At 54.1% G+C, this 17,853-nt stretch overlaps 1 long non-coding RNA gene and 4 gene segments (V, D, J or C); all 5 read left to right on the top strand.

Annotated features, from left to right (window-relative positions):
• Positions 1-745: 745 nt before the first annotated feature.
• LOC107516957 lies at positions 746-3,147 on the top strand. The segment is given in 3 exon segments: positions 746-1,286; positions 1,417-1,856; positions 2,866-3,147. Coding segments are annotated over 3 exon segments (651 nt in total).
• A 279-nt stretch (positions 3,148-3,426) lies between these two features.
• Positions 3,427-6,510, top strand: LOC107516969. Its single transcript, XR_004954019.1, has 3 exons — positions 3,427-4,009; positions 4,107-6,218; positions 6,410-6,510. It is a non-coding gene; the product is annotated as an uncharacterized LOC107516969 (long non-coding RNA).
• Positions 6,511-6,862: 352 nt separating this feature from the next.
• LOC107510902 lies at positions 6,863-9,514 on the top strand. The segment is given in 3 exon segments: positions 6,863-7,279; positions 7,893-8,024; positions 8,157-9,514. Coding segments are annotated over 2 exon segments (498 nt in total).
• Positions 9,515-12,173: 2,659 nt separating this feature from the next.
• On the top strand, positions 12,174-14,001 carry LOC107516916. The segment is given in 3 exon segments: positions 12,174-12,606; positions 13,220-13,351; positions 13,483-14,001. Coding segments are annotated over 2 exon segments (498 nt in total).
• Positions 14,002-16,094: 2,093 nt separating this feature from the next.
• LOC107516917 lies at positions 16,095-17,516 on the top strand. The segment is given in 2 exon segments: positions 16,095-16,757; positions 17,083-17,516. Coding segments are annotated over 2 exon segments (465 nt in total).
• The last annotated feature ends 337 nt before the right edge of the window (positions 17,517-17,853 follow it).

Raw genomic sequence — 17,853 nt, 5'->3', positions numbered from 1 at the left:
TCTACAAAACCCTTTCCTAGGAAACACCAATTACATTGACCACAAATCTTGTATGATCCAATAAAAAAAAGGCAGAGGAGGGCCACCTATTTTAACAGAAGAAACATCTATGACCAGTAAACAGATGAGGAGACAATTGAGTTCACTGGTGACCAGGACAATGTGAAGCAAGACAGAGTGGTCCATAAGTTTATGTCCATTCGATGAGCAGAATGTAAAGGCTGGAAGTACAGGCTGAGGGTGCGAATCCACAGGGCGGGGAGTGTAGGTGACAAAAACAATTTGGAAACGGTTTGGCATCTGCTCCTCCGGTCGCTCATTTCTCTGTTCCATGACCCAGCAATTCCACTAAATCAGGAGAAGCGCTCGAATACACTTATCAAGGACTTCATTGGAATTTCCTCAAGGCAAAATATTTCCTCCAGGAACACCATCTTTTTTTCTCTTACAAAGAAAAATAACAGATCAGTTTAGGCTCTTCATAGAGTGGTGTTTTCCTTTCAGAAACAGAAAAAGAAACAAAAACAAAAAGTACAATGGGCAAAGGGTGAAACAGTTCCTAAATGAAGCTCATCCCAGGATTCCTGAACTTGCATCATGGCAAAGGCAAAATCTTGGATACCGCCCAAATACGCCACACGGGGGCAGTGTGGTACCGCTAATCTCCAAAGCCTCTGGGCAGAGCAGGGGACAGAGCCTGCAGCCTGGGACCCGGAGGGTTAAGGAACAGCCTTGTTTGGTGTTTGCATCTGCTACAAGGCCTGATACCACAGACACTAACTTGCAGGTGCTGCCCCAGTGGGGGGCATATACTTCAGCGATGCTGTGGTTAGGGAGGTTCTTGAATTATGAGGGAGAGTGAAGGGTGCAGAGCTGGGAGGGGGCGGCCTGCACGCCCCACGCCCCGGGAGCAAGGACCAGAGGAGAACAAGCCCCCTGAGAGAAAAGCACGGGCCTGTGGGGACGGACAGCTGCCGGAAGCCAGCCCCACACACCGCACATCGAAGGGGGCTCTGCGGGACTGAAGGGAGCCTGGATCCCCTGAGCCAGGGGCCTGGCAAGGGAGGCGAGGCTCGTGGGAACCAACAGAGATCATGACCCGAGAGCAGAGACGTCACTGCTGATGCTCTAAGCAGAGACTGGCGCCCAGAACCTCAGCTCTCAGAGGACCAGAGCTCTGAGCAGGGACAGGCCTGCCCAGTCCTGCACCCACCCACACCCCAACTCCTCACCCGCCATGGGCTCCAGGCTCCTCTGCTGTGTGGCCTTGTGTCTCCTGGGGGCAGGTGAGCCCTGCCACTGGGAGAGCCTCGGACACGTGTTTGCCGTCCCTGAAGTCCAAGCGTGCCGGTGACGGCTGCAGCCGGGGCGCCCCATGCCCGGGCCTCAGCTTCTTCCTGTCTCCTTCCCTCACAGGCCCAGCAGATTCTGGAGTCACGCAGACCCCAGGACACCTGGTCACAGCGAGGGGACAGACAGCGTCCCTGAGGTGTTCCCCTGTCTCTGGGCACCGCTCCCTGTCCTGGTACCAGCAGGCCCTGGGCCAGGGCCCCGAGTTCCTCGTGGAGTATTTCGATGGGAAACAGAGACAAAAAGGGAAGCTCCCAGCCCGGTTCTCGGTGCAGCCGCTCAACGACTCCAGCTCCGAGCTTAACATGGGCTCGCTGGAGCCTGGGGACACGGCCCTGTATCTCTGCGCCAGCAGCCTTGACACAGCCCCGCAGAGTCACCGACATCCTGTGCACAAAGCTCCCTGCACCGGCTCAGGAAGGGACCGCGGGGGAGGCAGCTGCCAGCCAGACGGGCTCAGGCCTGAGGACAGTGCCTGCCTTCCCCGGACCCTCTGCCGCTCACAGGTGCAATGTGTTTTAATGCTCACAGAAATCATGCGACACGAGTATTATGTGACCCATCGATGTGCAGAGGTCTCACATTTCACAACCGGCAGACCAGGAAATCACACGCAAGGCTGTTCCCCACTCGGGGGTCGTCACCCCGCCCCCGCCCCATCCCCACGTCAAGCTTCCACTGTCCGGGGCCAGACAAGCAGGCCTGGGAAGGTCGCGCCTCCCCTGTGATTGTCACAGCCTTTCCCCTGATGCCGCAAAGGAACATCTGACTTCAACCAACGAATATCCGCTGACCCTTTGTTGTGACAACACAGAGAGGCGCGGTTTTCAGCCACGCGGCGCCTCTCACGGAGCCCCGTGTGCGGGACGGTCCCGGATGTGCTTCCAGGCCGCAGAGCACAGGGAATGGGGCATCCGCAGGGAAAGGGGCCGTTTTCCTGCACAGGACTCGCCGGCCAGGGGGAGGAGGCGCGGGCACAGACGACCCCGCTGTGCAGGCAAGACGGTGACGTCCCCTCCGGGGCTCGGGCTGCAGGTGCCGCCCCTGGTCTCAGTGAGAGGCCGGCAGACCGAGGAGCCATGGGCGCACGAGAGATGCGCGTAGCGGGGACCTGCGCGCCCCGACAGCACTGGGGTGACCGTGACGGCCCACGCACGGACTCCACGAATGTTTCCGTCAGTCGTCCAGCTTCCCTGCCATAGAAATCACGTGACCCTGAGGTCCGGGGACCGACAGAGACAGTGACGTCACTGTGGGCTCCGCCTTGTGAGGGTGGAGAAACGCCCCTCCCCTCTGCTCATGCTCACAGGGCCCCCGACCTGGTGAACCTCCCATTTCAGTCCTGACCCTGCCATGGGCACCGGGCTCCTCTGCTGTGTGACCCTCTGTCTTTTGGGGGCGGTTGAGTCCTCAGAGCACTGAGAAGATTCACTTTGATTCTATGTGTATGAGAGAGACAGACAGACAGACAGAGGGTGAGGATGATGACAATTGTTTTCCTCTTTCTGTTCCCAGCTTCTGTCTCCACAGGTCACACAGGAGCGAGAGTCTCCCAGTCGCCCAGGCACAAGGTCACAGAGAGGGGCCAGGAGGTCCTTCTCAGCTGTGACCCGATTTCTGACCATGATTACCTTTACTGGTACCGACAGATGCCGGGACAGGGCCCGGAGTTTTTGATTTACTTTGTAAAGAAGGATGTCACAGACAGATCAGGGATGCCTAATGACCGGTTCTCTGCTACGAGGTCCGGGGGAAAGAACTCCAATCTGACGATCCAGCGTGCGGAGCCGGGGGACTCGGCCGTGTATCTCTGTGCCAGCAGCAAAGCCACAGCGCGGCACAGTCACCCGCTTCCTGCTCACAAACCTCACGTTCTCGCCTCTCCTCCTTCCCAGAATCCCCGCGCAGAGGGCTGGCCCTGTTCGCCCCTCGTCAAGGGGAAGAAGCTCATTTGGGACGTCCGCTGTGCTCCTAACAGTGGGGGTCAGGAGATAACCTCTGAAATACCAGAACAAGTAATGTTCAGTCATAATTTTGGCTTGCGGATTTCTCGTTTTCTTTGTACTGTTTGAGATTCTGCAATTGAGTTTCAATATCAGAGTTCAGTCTCAAGTATAGTGACCGTTCTCTTGTAAAACTCTAAAGTTCTAGCACATTTATCATTGAAACAGGGACGAGGTGTCACTAACTCTGACCAAACTCTGCCCAGGTGTGGGCCAGCAGGTACAGGACACTGTTAAGCCACAAGTAGCTATTTACTTATTTAAGAATAAATAAGTTAGAAACCTTAGTAAGAATTTTAATTGAAATCAATTGTGCAGCCGACAGCAGACAAGTGATACAAACGCGACAATGCTACAAGCACCGGGGCCGTCAGTGGTGACAGCGGATGAAGGTGCTTATGCCTTCGATGAGCCAATCACACCCCGGAATGGTTCTGACCAATCTGAGCCAATCTGCTGTGGAGGATTGACGCTCACCTTGGGGAGGAGGTCCTATGAGCCGGGCCGCTCTCCACCATGTGGAGACGAGAGGAACTAGAAGCCCTGGCCCTCTGTGCCTGCCCACGAGGGCCTCAGCTGGGTGAAGCGTCCTCCTGCCCCAACCGCCATGGCCACCAGGCTCCTGTGCTGTGTGGCCCTGTGTCTCCTGGGAGTAGGTGGGTCCTCAGAAATAAAGAACCTGCATTTTTTGGTATTCCTCGTTCTAATTTATGGGTTTCTTATCTTGTTCCCAAACACTATCCCCTGCCGCAGCGCCCACAGATGCTCAAGTGACCCAGTTACTGAGACACAAGGTGACCAAGAGGGGACAAGAAGTAAACCTGAGCTGAGAACCAATTTCTGGCCACAATGCCCTTTTCTGGTACCGACAGCCCTCGGGGCAGGGGCCGAAGTTACTGATTTACTTCAACAATCAAGCTCCAATAGACGACACAGGGATGCCCCAGGGCCGGTTCTCAGCTGAGATGCCTAATGATTCATTCTCCACCCTGAACATCCGGGCCACAGAACCCGGGGACTCAGCCACGTACCTCTGTGCCAGCGGCTCAGCCACAGCGCTGCAGAGTCGCCTCCTCCCCTTGCAGAAACCCTCTCGCTTCCCCTTCTCGCTCCAGCCCCTGCCGTTCTCAGCAGTATCTCCAGAGCAAGGACGTGGGGTTGGGGTTTTCGCAGTCCCTTAGGAAGACGGCAGCAGAATGTACCAACGGCAACGCATCAGGGGACTTTGTGTCGGCAGGAAATACGTGACCGGTGTCTGTCAGTCCTGCAAGTTCTCACGGATGATGACCTCGGCCAAGATCGAGGGTCAGTGTCACCCGTTGGGCTCTCGAGTGGTTAGGTAAGCTGACACTGTGCAGCCGCTGCACAAGGGACCTCATCGCGGCTGGCTTGTCTTCAGATGGTGACGAGTGGTCCCTCCTGCCTTGGCCCTCACCTTCGCAATGGGCACATGGAGCCGTGGTTACATCCTCAGGAGGGCTCAACCCTTCCCAATTTCTTCAACACTTCTCATTACAAGTATTCCACAACTGTTTTCCTAATTGGAACAAAACACTTTTGTCCATTTTCAGAAGTTTCTTAACTTCTGAAGAGCACGTCAGGAAGACGCGGATGGGCATGTGCGGGACCGGCGAGGGGGGGTGTTTTAGAAGTTTTAGAAGATCTCCCGATAGCCATAAGCAAGCTGAGTTATTGTATGAAAGTCAAAAAAGTTTAAATATCCCTAAGTGTTTCTTAAGAGCAGGCATTCGAGAAGCCCAGGTGGGACCCATGAGACCGCTTGGGACCCAGCTTGAAAAATCGTCCATCGTCACTTCTGCCGCATTCCGGCCAGCCCAGACGCCAGGGGCAGGGCCTCACAGGCGTGCGAACACTGGGGAGTGAGGCTGATCCGGGCGCCATCTTTGAGTAATGCGAAAAGCTGGGATTTCTGACCCTGTTTCTCATGACCGTGGGCCAAGGATGACTTCACAGCATGATGAGAGCTGTCTCATTTGCCAACGTCCATCCTGAGGCCGACTCTCGTCAGGGACAACACAAGGAGGGGGGTCCTGGGAAATGTGTCTCCTCCTTAGTTAAGCTGAAACAGGATCTAAACACCACAGGTGCATATACCTGATGGCTGGTGGGCCCCAAAAGGAGACGGGAGATTTCCTTCTGATCCCGTGGCTTCTAGCCACGTCCATCCCGTGAATGTCGTAAACCTATTCTTTGCAGAAGAAGTACAGATGTAGAGGGAGGCACCGCATTCTTGTGGTCCACCCCAACGAGGACAAAATATGGCCACAGGAGCACACAGGATGATGCCCTTCAAACATAGCCCAGTTCTGTGTACACAGTTAAATTTAGTGTACACAACTATATTTTCTATGCTAAAAATAAATGTCGCTACAGTACAAACATTATTTCATGGATCAAGTCTTCGTCTCCCCTTTCTGACTAATCCACTCCAGAGGAAAAGAACTCAATATTAGGGGAGAGAACATTTCCAAGGGCCCTTTCAGCAATGCGTGGTTCTTTCCCAGTGGGGGAGATTGAGGGACCCTGTGTCATTGGCACAGGCTCCCACCAGGGGGCAGAGGAGAGCATCCTCGGGGTCCTGTCAGCTCCATCCATCCTCCCAGGGGTTGGGACAGGAAGAGTGAAGAGCAGGTCGCACGTCCCTTGAGAGCCCTGTGGTGCGAGGCCGGGACCTGGCGATGCTGCTGCTGCTGCTGCTCCTGGGGCCCAGTACGAGCGTGTAGTCTGAGTGTCCTGGGCGAGTGTGCGCGCGGGTCGTCACGGGTGAATGGTGGCCGGAGAGTGTGGACTTTTTTATGCTGATCACGATGAGAGAGACACCCACGCCCTGTGGAGGGGGAAAGGGTGAGGGGAGACGTCACCGGCCGGAGGAGATGGGGTCTCCGGTCCCGGGGAGTCTGACAGGAAGGGGTCACAGCACAGCCAGGCCTGGGAGCTGGGAGGACGGAGACGGGGCGAGGCTGCGAGTCGTCTGCCTGTGGTCACGTCTGACGGGGCCCGCGGGGCCCTCACCTCCCTGACCTCTGTTTCAGCAGGCCCCGCGCTTGGTGCGCACGTCACTCAAGAGCCCAGCAGGGCCATCCGCAGGAGCGGAGCCTCTCTGGACATCCGGTGCCGTGCAGAGGACTTTCAGGCCATGACTGTGCTTTGGTATCGTCAGTTTCCGCAACAAGGCCTCACACTGATGGCGACTTCTAACCAGGGCGCCAGTGTCAAATACGAAGAAGGTTTCACGGAGGCCGCGTTTCCCATCAATCATCGTGACCTAAAATTCTTCAATCTGACGGTGGCAAGTGCTCAACCTGCAGACAGCGGCCTCCACCTCTGTGCCGCTAGTGACACAGCGCTGGCCCGAGATGAGAGACCCAGTCAAGAACCTGTGCGCCAGCCCCCTCTTCCACACCCCACCCCGGCCCCGCGGAGCCCTGTGGGAGGGTCCGGGGCGGGGAGGAAACCACAGCTCCCCTGATGAGACAGCTGGGTGAGAGGTGGGGTGGCGGAGGGGACAGGGACGAGGATATCTGTGTACGAAGTGCGGGGAAGCCGTAGCGTTTGACAATAGCAAAATATGAGCCTACAAAGTGGGCACGTGACATGGGAAGCTTCCAGGGATGAAAATGAGAAAACCTGGCCTGTTCCTAACTCTATGGTATGTTAATCATATGCTGTTAGATAATCTGCACATGATCCTCCAGGTAGATCTCAAAGCGCTTCTATAAACTCTGTGTCTTTTCTATAATGACCCTTGACATTTACTCTCCGAGACTATTCTGCACAGTCTTGTGACACGTAGAACCCTTGAAAACACCTCGTACCCCCGCTTCCCTAAAAACGACCGTGAGTCAGAAGAAAACCTAAGTCTATACTCCGAACAGAATTAAATCCTCCAGAGCAACCAGTGGGAGGTAAGCAGCCTAAACCAGAAGTTCTAATATTACAAACAGAAATAACCAAAATGGGGGAAATGAAACAAACAAAGAAACAAAAGAAAAAAACATTAATTGAACTCAGGAAAGTAATGAAGGAACCAGGCAAACTCATCTAAGGATTGAAGAATAAAAGGAAAGATGCCCAAAGGGAACGCACAGGGAGCTTAGTCCGGGCCCTGGAGAGAGACGGGGCAGCACCTCAGAGAAGGAGAACGACAGAGGAGTCACACCAGCCGGGGGGGTGACGTGCGGAGAGAAGCGAGGCCGCGGGCGGGTGCGGGGTGGGAGTGGAGAGGAGCCCCACTTGGGGCAGGGCTGGACTCAGGAGGAGTCCACCTTCTGTGACAGGAGAGGCTCAGCGCCCTCCAGGGGTCAGTGTCACATGAGGAGGAAGGGAGAGGCCCGCGGGCCAATCGGAGTGAGACGCGGCCTCTGAGGTGGTCCCCCCAGCCCACTCAGGTCCCACGGGAGGCAGAGACGGGAGCAAAGCCGGGCGCGAGTGATTGGGGTCTCGCTGCTGTCTCCTCAACTGCTACATCGGGAATCCATCTAGAGTATCTTCGGGGTCCCTTCTCGCTCTCCATTCTAGCTTCCACTCCCACACACATAGCCAGGGGAGCCCCAGAGCCTTCGAAGCGGTGCTTGGAGCTACAAGGAGACCCCCTTCCCACTATGGGCAACCAGGTGCTCTGCTGTGTGGCCCTCTGTCTGCTGGCAGCAGGTGAGTCTTTGGTTCAGGGAGCAAGTGGTGTCCTGAAGGTGACAGGCTCCAGATGGAAGCCTTTTGCCCCAGATGGCGGCCTCAGGCCCTGTCCGGGGCTGTGTTCCCAGAGCCTTCCTCTCCCTTCTGTAGGCACCATGGCTAGTGAAGTCACTCAGACCCCAAAATACCTGCTCATACAGGAAGGACGAGAAGTGACCCTGGAATGCGAACAGGATTTTGGCCATGACTTCATGTACTGGTACCGACAGGATCCAGCGCAAGGCCTGAGACTCATCTACCTCTCACGAATTGAAAGAGACATTGAGAAAGGGGACCTCGCAGACGGCTACAGTGCCTCGCGGGCGAAGAAGGCGTCCTTTCCTCTCACGGTGACATCGGCCCGACAGAACCAGGCAGCTCTGCATCTCTGCGCCAGCAGCGTAGACACAGTGAGGCACAGCCACGTCCTCTCCGCGCATAAATGTGTCCCAAGCCCTGCTTCCCCGCCAGGTGGCAGGCTTTCCTGCCCTCAGGACCCGGCTTCCTGCTTCCTCCACCTCCACCGCCCCCAGGCTGCTGGGGCCGTTGCCGTGCTGTGAGGAAACGGCCAAAAATGTAACACACTAGGTTAGCTTTAAAATGACACAGATCTCTATCCCTACATCTGCCATCTATCTATCTATCATCTATCTATGTATCTATTTATCTATCTATCTATCAATCATTTATCTGTCTATCATCTCTCTGTCTAGATCATTAAGTGAGAGGTTGATTTTACGTCCCAGCTTTTTTTTTTTTTTCCTAGTTCTAAACACTAGGAAACAAAAATGAACAGAAAATGGTTTCTTCCTTCAGAAATATAGTAAAAGCCCAGTGGGGAGAGGAATCTGTAGAAGACAAATACGATCATCCAATACCACATGAGGTGTGGTTTGCTCAAAGGTGACAGTGGGAATAACACGGCCGGTTGCGTCCGGGACATCGGGAAGGGTCAGAGAGAAGGCAGCCCGTGGGATGGAGCTCCGTGGCTGAGCGGGGCGGCACCAGGTGGACACGCGCTGTCAGGGGTACGGGCCTAGGGGACGATGCTGGGGAGGCTGATGGGATAACGTCAGGAATACAGTGATCGGCCCCCGTCAGGAATGTGGCCACAGGAGGCAATGAGGACGAATGGGTGGAGCGGAGTCACTGAGCAGAATCGAGCTTCCGGTTCTGGGGGGCCGTCCTGGGATGTCTGCAGAGAAGTAGCCACAAGGCTCTCTGGCACTGACCAGACAGAGTCCCGGTCCAGGGAGGGAAATATTTGCACGACTCGTCAGCAGACGTGTGCTCAGTATTATTTTTGACGAGACTTTTATGTTCTCTGCATATGGCCTCCCCTTCTGGTCCCGACACGTATCTGAAATTACAAGGCAGGTGGCATTAACTCTGTTTGTAAGTGCCTTTGTTTATGTAAGTTTTCTTGATCGTATCATTCTATTTCTAGAAATAAATGACAGTCTATAGTATTCAGACTAACCCTCCCACGGCATACAACTGAAAGTACTGGATTGAATGGATTTTCAAATATTCTTGGAATCATTAAGAACCGCAGCCTGTTCTGCGCGACCTTGCGTCTCCTAGGACAAGCAATTTCTGGAGAAATGTCAGGAGTCCCCGACCACGAGCTACAAGCCTTGGCTCTGTGCATGTCACTGTGATTCCCTCCTGAACGGTGGGTGAGCTGGGCTTTCTTCTCTTGTATATTCTGTGGCAGCTCCACTCACACAAAGTCCAACGTGCTGAGATGCTGAGATGGGATAGAGACTCTGGCCTCTGCATGGAGGTAGAACACGGAAATGTGCTATGATGGGCTAAAGTTCTCTGATTTCAAACCAAACAGGAAACAAAAAACGTCGGGAGAGAGCTGGATCTAAGATGCTTTACAGTCACGGTCCTGTCCAGACCGTAGTCACAGACACCCCCGGGTCCCTCATTCCCTGAGCCTTTTGACTCTAGAGCTCTCTGCTTCTGTGTGTCAGCCGGACTCACGAGGTGACAGGTGGGGAGAGGCCATCTGTCCAATGAGAAAACGGAAGTTAAATGGAAGACAGGAAGAGACAGACACTCTCACAATTCTTGGTGATCTTGGATGTTTCTAGAAAGGATACTGATTTCTTTCTGTCACCGAAGAACTTGTAAAACCCAGCATATGCACCCTTACTCGATTTAAAAATTTTTACTATAAAACTCTTACCTGTATGCTTAAGACACATGCAGTCTATTGCATGTATTTTACCCATTTACTTTTCCCTGATACTAAAAGAACTCGTTAGCTGTAAAGTTTTCGAAGATCCCCTCCCCCATTGCCATAACCAAGCTGAGTATTGTATGAAAGTCAACAAAGTTGAAATATCACTAAGTGTTTCCTAAGAGCAGGCATTCAAGAGGCCCAGGTGGGACCCAGGAGACCCTTGAGGACCCACTTCGAAAATCGTCCATCGTCACTTCAGCCACATTCCGGCCAGCCCTGACGCAAGGGGGAGGGCCTCACAGGCGTGCGAACACTGGGGAGTGAGGCTGATCCGGGCGCCGTCTTTGAGCAATGCGAAATGCTGGGATTTCTGACCCTGTTTCTCATGACCGTGGGCCAAGGATGACTCAGAGCATGACGACAGCTGTCTCATTTGCCAACATCCATCCCGAGGCCGACTCTCGTCAGGGACGACACAAGAAAAAGGTCTTGGAAATGTGTCTCCTCCTTAGTTGAGGTGATACAGGATCTAAACACCACAGGTGCATTTACCTGATGGCTGGTGGTCCCCAAAAGCAGTAGGAAGATTTTCTTCTGATCCGGTGGCTTCTAGCCACATCCATCCCGTGAATGTCGTAAACCTATTCTTTGCAGAAGAAGTACAGATGTAGAGGGAGGCCCCGCATTCTAATGTGGTCCACCCCAGCTAGGAAAAAATATGGCCACAGGAGCACACAGGATGATGCCCTTTAAACACAGGCCATTGCTGTGTACACAGTTAAATTTAGTGTGCACAACTATATTTGATATGCTAAAAATCTATGTCGCTACAGTACAAACATTATTTCATGGATCAAGTCTTCGTCTCCCCTTTCTGACTAATCCACTCCAGAGGAAAAGAACTCAATATTAGGGGAGAGAACATTTCCAAGGGCCCTTTCAGCAATGCGTGGTTCTTTCCCAGTGGGGGAGATTGAGGGACCCTGTGTCATTGGCACAGGCTCCCACCAGGGGGCAGAGGAGAGCATCCTCGGGGTCCTGTCAGCTCCATCCATCCTCCCAGGGGTTGGGACAGGAAGAGTGAAGAGCAGGTCGCACGTCCCTTGAGAGCCCTGTGGTGCGAGGCCGGGACCTGGCGATGCTGCTGCTGCTGCTGCTCCTGGGGCCCAGTACGAGCGTGTAGTCTGAGTGTCCTGGGCGAGTGTGCGCGCGGGTCGTCACGGGTGAATGGTGGCCGGAGAGTGTGGACTTTTTTATGCTGATCACGATGAGAGAGACACCCACGCCCTGTGGAGGGGGAAAGGGTGAGGGGAGACGTCACCGGCCAGAGGAGAGGGGGCCCCTGGTCCCGGGGAGTCTGACAGGAAGGGGTCACAGCACAGCCAGGCCTGGGAGCTGGGAGGACGGAGACGGGGCGAGGCTGCGAGTCGTCTGCCTGTGGTCACGTCTGACGGGGCCCGCGGGGCCCTCACCTCCCTGACCTCTGTTTCAGCAGGCCCCGCGCTTGGTGCGCACGTCACTCAAGAGCCCAGCAGGGCCATCCGCAGGAGCGGAGCCTCTCTGGACATCCGGTGCCAGTGCAGTGGACTTGCAGGCCACAGTTGTGTTTTGGTATCGTCAGTTTCCCGCAACAAGGCCTCACACTGGTGGCGACTTCTACCCAGGGCGTCGGTGTCAAATACGAACAAGGTTTCACGGAGGACGCGTTACCCATCAATCATCCAAATCGGGAATTCTTCAATCTGACGGTGGCAAGTGCTCAACCTGCAGACAGCGGCCTCCACCTCTGTGCCGCTAGTGACACAGCGCTGGCCCGAGATGAGAGACCCAGTCAAGAACCTGTGCGCCAGCCCCCTCTTCCACACCCCACCCCGGCCCCGCGGAGCCCTGTGGGAGGGTCCGGGGCGGGGAGGAAACCACAGCTCCCCTGATGAGACAGCTGGGTGAGAGGTGGGGTGGGGGAGGGGACAGGGACGAGGATATCTGTGTACGAAGTGCGGGGAAGCCGTAGCGTTTGACAATAGCAAAATATGAGCCTACAAAGTGGGCACGTGACATGGGAAGCTTCCAGGGATGAAAATGAGAAAACCTGGCCTGTTCCTAACTCTATGGTATGTTAATCATATGCTGTTAGATAATCTGCACATGATCCTCCAGGTAGATCTCAAAGCGCTTCTATAAACTCTGTGTCTTTTCTATAATGACCCTTGACATTTACTCTCCGAGACTATTCTGCACAGTCTTGTGACACGTAGAACCCTTGAAAACACCTCGTACCCCCGCTTCCCTAAAAACGACCGTGAGTCAGAAGAAAACCTAAGTCTATACTCCGAACAGAATTAAATCCTCCAGAGCAACCAGTGGGAGGTAAGCAGCCTAAACCAGAAGTTCTAATATTACAAACAGAAATAACCAAAATGGGGGAAATGAAACAAACAAAGAAACAAAAGAAAAAAACATTAATTGAACTCAGGAAAGTAATGAAGGAACCAGGCAAACTCATCTAAGGATTGAAGAATAAAAGGAAAGATGCCCAAAGGGAACGCACAGGGAGCTTAGTCCGGGCCCTGGAGAGAGACGGGGCAGCACCTCAGAGAAGGAGAACGACAGAGGAGTCACACCAGCCGGGGGGGTGACGTGCGGAGAGAAGCGAGGCCGCGGGCGGGTGCGGGGTGGGAGTGGAGAGGAGCCCCACTTGGGGCAGGGCTGGACTCAGGAGGAGTCCACCTTCTGTGACAGGAGAGGCTCAGCGCCCTCCAGGGGTCAGTGTCACATGAGGAGGAAGGGAGAGGCCCGCGGGCCAATCGGAGTGAGACGCGGCCTCTGAGGTGGTCCCCCCAGCCCACTCAGGTCCCACGGGAGGCAGAGACGGGAGCAAAGCCGGGCGCGAGTGATTGGGGTCTCGCTGCTGTCTCCTCAACTGCTACATCGGGAATCCATCTAGAGTATCTTCGGGGTCCCTTCTCGCTCTCCATTCTAGCTTCCACTCCCACACACATAGCCAGGGGAGCCCCAGAGCCTTCGAGGAGGTGCTCAGAGCTACAAGGAGATCCCCTTCCCACTATGGGCAACCAGTTGCTCTGCTGTGTGGCCCTCTGTCTCCTGGCAACAGGTGAGTCTTGAGTTCAGGGAGCAAATGGTGTCCCGAGAGGACAGCCTCCAGATGGAAGCCTTTCGCCCTGGATGGCAGCTTTAGGCCCTGTCTGAGGCTGTGTTCCCAGAGCCTTCCTCTTCCTTGTGTAGGCACCATGGCTGGTGAAGTCACTCAGACCCCAAAATACCTGCTCATACAGGAAGGACGAGAAGTGACCCTGGAATGTACACAGGACTTTGGCCACGACGCCATGTACTGGTACCGACAGGACCCGGGTCAAGGCCTGAGACTCATCTACTACTCTATAAATGTAAGGCACTTTCAGAAAGAGGAACTTGCAGACGGCTATAGTGCCTCGAGGGATAAGAAGGCGTCCTTTCCTCTCACGGTGACATCGGCCCGACAGAACCAGGCAGCTCTGCATCTCTGCGCCAGCAGCGTAGACACAGTGAGGCACAGCCACGTCCTCTCCGCGCATAAATGTGTCCCAAGCCCTGCTTCCCCGCCAGGTGGCAGGCTTTCCTGCCCTCAGGACCCGGCTTCCTGCTTCCTCCACCTCCACCGCCCCCAGGCTGCTGGGGCCGTTGCCGTGCTGTGAGGAAACGGCCACACGTCAGCAACACGCTAGGTTAGCTTTAAAGTGACATGGATCTCTTTCCCTACATCTGCCATCTGCCATCTATCATCTATGTATTTATGTATGTATGTATGTATGTATGTATCTATTTATCTATCTATCTATCAATCATTTATCTGTCTATCATCTCTCTGTCTAGATCATTAAGTGAGAGGTTGATTTTACGTCCCAGCTTTTTTTTTTTTTCCTAGTTCTAAACACTAGGAAACAAAAATGAACAGAAAATGGTTTCTTCCTTCAGAAATATAGTAAAAGCCCAGTGGGGAGAGGAATCTGTAGAAGACAAATACGATCATCCAATACCACATGAGGTGTGGTTTGCTCAAAGGTGACAGTGGGAATAACACGGCCGGTTGCGTCCGGGACATCGGGAAGGGTCAGAGAGAAGGCAGCCCGTGGGATGGAGCTCCGTGGCTGAGCGGGGCGGCACCAGGTGGACACGCGCTGTCAGGGGTACGGGCCTAGGGGACGATGCTGGGGAGGCTGATGGGATAACGTCAGGAATACAGTGATCGGCCCCCGTCAGGAATGTGGCCACAGGAGGCAATGAGGACGAATGGGTGGAGCGGAGTCACTGAGCAGAATCGAGCTTCCGGTTCTGGGGGGCCGTCCTGGGATGTCTGCAGAGAAGTAGCCACAAGGCTCTCTGGCACTGACCAGACAGAGTCCCGGTCCAGGGAGGGAAATATTTGCACGACTCGTCAGCAGACGTGTGCTCAGTATTATTTTTGACGAGACTTTTATGTTCTCTGCATATGGCCTCCCCTTCTGGTCCCGACACGTATCTGAAATTACAAGGCAGGTGGCATTAACTCTGTTTGTAAGTGCCTTTGTTTATGTAAGTTTTCTTGATCGTATCATTCTATTTCTAGAAATAAATGACAGTCTATAGTATTCAGACTAACCCTCCCACGGCATACAACTGAAAGTACTGGATTGAATGGATTTTCAAATATTCTTGGAATCATTAAGAACCGCAGCCTGTTCTGCGTGACCTTGCGTCCCCTAGGACAAGCAATTTCTGGAGAAATGTCAGGAGTCCCCGACCACGAGCTATAAGCCTTGGCTCTGTGCATGTCGTTGTGATTCCCTCCTGAACGCTGGGTGAGCTGGGCTTTCTTCTCTTGTATATTCTGTGGCAGCTCCACTCACACAAAGTCCAACGTGCTGAGATGCTGAGATGGGATAGAGACTCTGGCCTCTGCATGGAGGTAGAACACGGAAATGTGCTATGATGGGCTAAAGTTCTCTGATTTCAAAACAAACAGAAAACAAATACCGTCGGGAGAGAGCTGGATCTAAGATGCTTTACAGTCACAGTCCTGTCCAGACCGAAGTCACAGACACCCCCGGGTCCCTCATTCCCTGAGCCTTTTGACTCTAGAGCTCTCTGCTTCTGTGTGTCAGCCGGACTCACGAGGTGACAGGTGGGGAGAGGCCATCTGTCCAATGAGAGAACGGAAGTTAAATGGAAGACAGGAAGAGACAGACACTCTCACAGTTCTTGGTGATCTTGGATGTTACTAGAAAGGATCCTGATTTCTTTCTGTCACCGAAAAACTTGTAAAACCCAGCATATGCAGCTTACTCGATTTAAAAATTTTTACTATAAAACTCTTACCTGTATGCTTAAGACACATGCAGTCTATTGCATGTATTTTACCCATTTACTTTTCCCTGATACTAAAAGAACTCGTTAGCTGTAAAGTTTTCGAAGATCCCCTCCCCCATTGCCATAACCAAGCTGAGTATTGTATGAAAGTCAACAAAGTTGAAATATCACTAAGTGTTTCCTAAGAGCAGGCATTCAAGAGGCCCAGGTGGGACCCAGGAGACCCTTGAGGACCCACTTCGAAAATCGTCCATCGTCACTTCAGCCACATTCCGGCCAGCCCTGACGCAAGGGGGAGGGCCTCACAGGCGTGCGAACACTGGGGAGTGAGGCTGATCCGGGCGCCGTCTTTGAGCAATGCGAAATGCTGGGATTTCTGACCCTGTTTCTCATGACCGTGGGCCAAGGATGACTCAGAGCATGACGACAGCTGTCTCATTTGCCAACATCCATCCCGAGGCCGACTCTCGTCAGGGACGACACAAGGGGGGGGTCCTGGGAAATGTGTCTCCTCCTTAGTTGAGGTGATACAGGATCTAAACACCACAGGTGCATTTACCTGATGGCTGGTGGTCCCCAAAAGCAGTAGGAAGATTTTCTTCTGATCCGGTGGCTTCTAGCCACATCCATCCCGTGAATGTCGTAAACCTATTCTTTGCAGAAGAAGTACAGATGTAGAGGGAGGCCCCGCATTCTAATGTGGTCCACCCCAGCTAGGAAAAAATATGGCCACAGGAGCACACAGGATGATGCCCTTTAAACACAGGCCATTGCTGTGTACACAGTTAAATTTAGTGCGCACAATTATATTTACTATACTAAAGATCTATGTCGCTACAGTACAAACATTATTTCATGGATCGAGCCTTCGTCTCCCCTTTCTGACTAATCCACTCCAGAGAAAAAGAACTCAATATTAGGGGAGAGAACATTTCCAAGGGCCGTTCAGCAATGTGTGGTTCTTTCCCAGTGGGGGAGATGGAGGGACCCTGTGTCATTGGCACAGGCTCCCACCAGGGGGCAGAGGAGAGCATCCTCGGGGTCCTGTCAGCTCCATCCATCCTCCCAGGGGTTGGGACAGGAAGAGTGAAGAGCAGGTCGCACGTCCCTTGAGAGCCCTGTGGTGCGAGGCCGGGACCTGGCGATGCTGCTGCTGCTGCTGCTCCTGGGGCCCAGTATGAGCGTGTAGTCTGAGTGTCCTGGGCGAGCGTGCGCGCGGGTCGTCACGGGTGAATGGTGGCCGGAGGGTGTGGACTTTTTTCTGCTCATGACAATGAGCGGGACACCCATGCTCTGTGGAGGGGGAAAGGGTGAGGGGAGACGTCACCGGCCAGAGGAGATGGGGCCCCTGGTCCCAGGGAGTCTGACCCGAAGGGTCACAGCACAGCCGGGCCTGGGAGCTGGGAGGAAGGAGACGGGGCGAGGCTGCGAGTCGTCTGCCTGTGGTCACGTCTGACGGGGCCCGCGGGGCGCTCACCTCCCTGACCTCTGTTTCAGCAGGCCCCGCGCTTGGTGCGCACGTCATGCAACAGCCCAGCAGGGCCATCCGCAGGAGCGGAGCCTCTCTGGTCATCCAGTGCCATGCAGTGGACTTGCAAGCCTTCACTGTGTATTGGTATCGTCAGTTCCCGCAACAAGGCCTCACACTGATGGCGACTTCTACCCAGGGAGCCAGTGTCAAATACGAACAAGGTTTCACGGAGGACGAGTTTCCCATCAGTCATCCAGGCACAACGTTCTTCAATCTGACGGTGGCGAGTGCTCAACCTGCAGACAGCGGCCTCCACCTCTGTGCTGCCAGTGACACAGCGCTGGCCCGAGATGAGAGACCCAGTCAAGAACCTGTGCGCCAGCCCCCTCTTCCCCACCCCACCCCGGCCCCGCAGAGCCCTGTGGGAGGGTCCGGGGCGGGGAGGAAACCACAGCTCCCCTGATGAGACAGCTGTGTGGGAGGTGGGGTGGGGGAGGGGAGAGAGGCGAGGATATCTGTGGACGAAGTGTGGGGAAGCTGTAGCGTTTGACAATAGCAAAATATGAATGAGCTGAGCCTATAAAGTGGCCACGTGACTTGGGAAGCTTCCAGGGATGAAAATTAGAAAAACCTAGCTTTTCCTGACTCTGCCATATGTGAACAATACGCTTTTAGATAAATCTACACATGATCCTCCAGTTAGATCTCAAAGCACTTCTACAAAACATTGTGTCTTTCGTATAACAACCCTTGACATTTTGCTCTCCAAGACCGTTTTCCACCATCTTGTCACCATCCTC

Source organism: Rousettus aegyptiacus, unplaced genomic scaffold, assembly GCF_014176215.1.
Source record: "Rousettus aegyptiacus isolate mRouAeg1 unplaced genomic scaffold, mRouAeg1.p scaffold_m13_p_13, whole genome shotgun sequence".
NCBI lineage: Eukaryota > Metazoa > Chordata > Mammalia > Chiroptera > Pteropodidae > Rousettus > Rousettus aegyptiacus.
The sequence above is the reverse complement of the archived record's forward strand: the minus strand, read 5'-3'. Positions and strand labels throughout refer to the sequence as shown.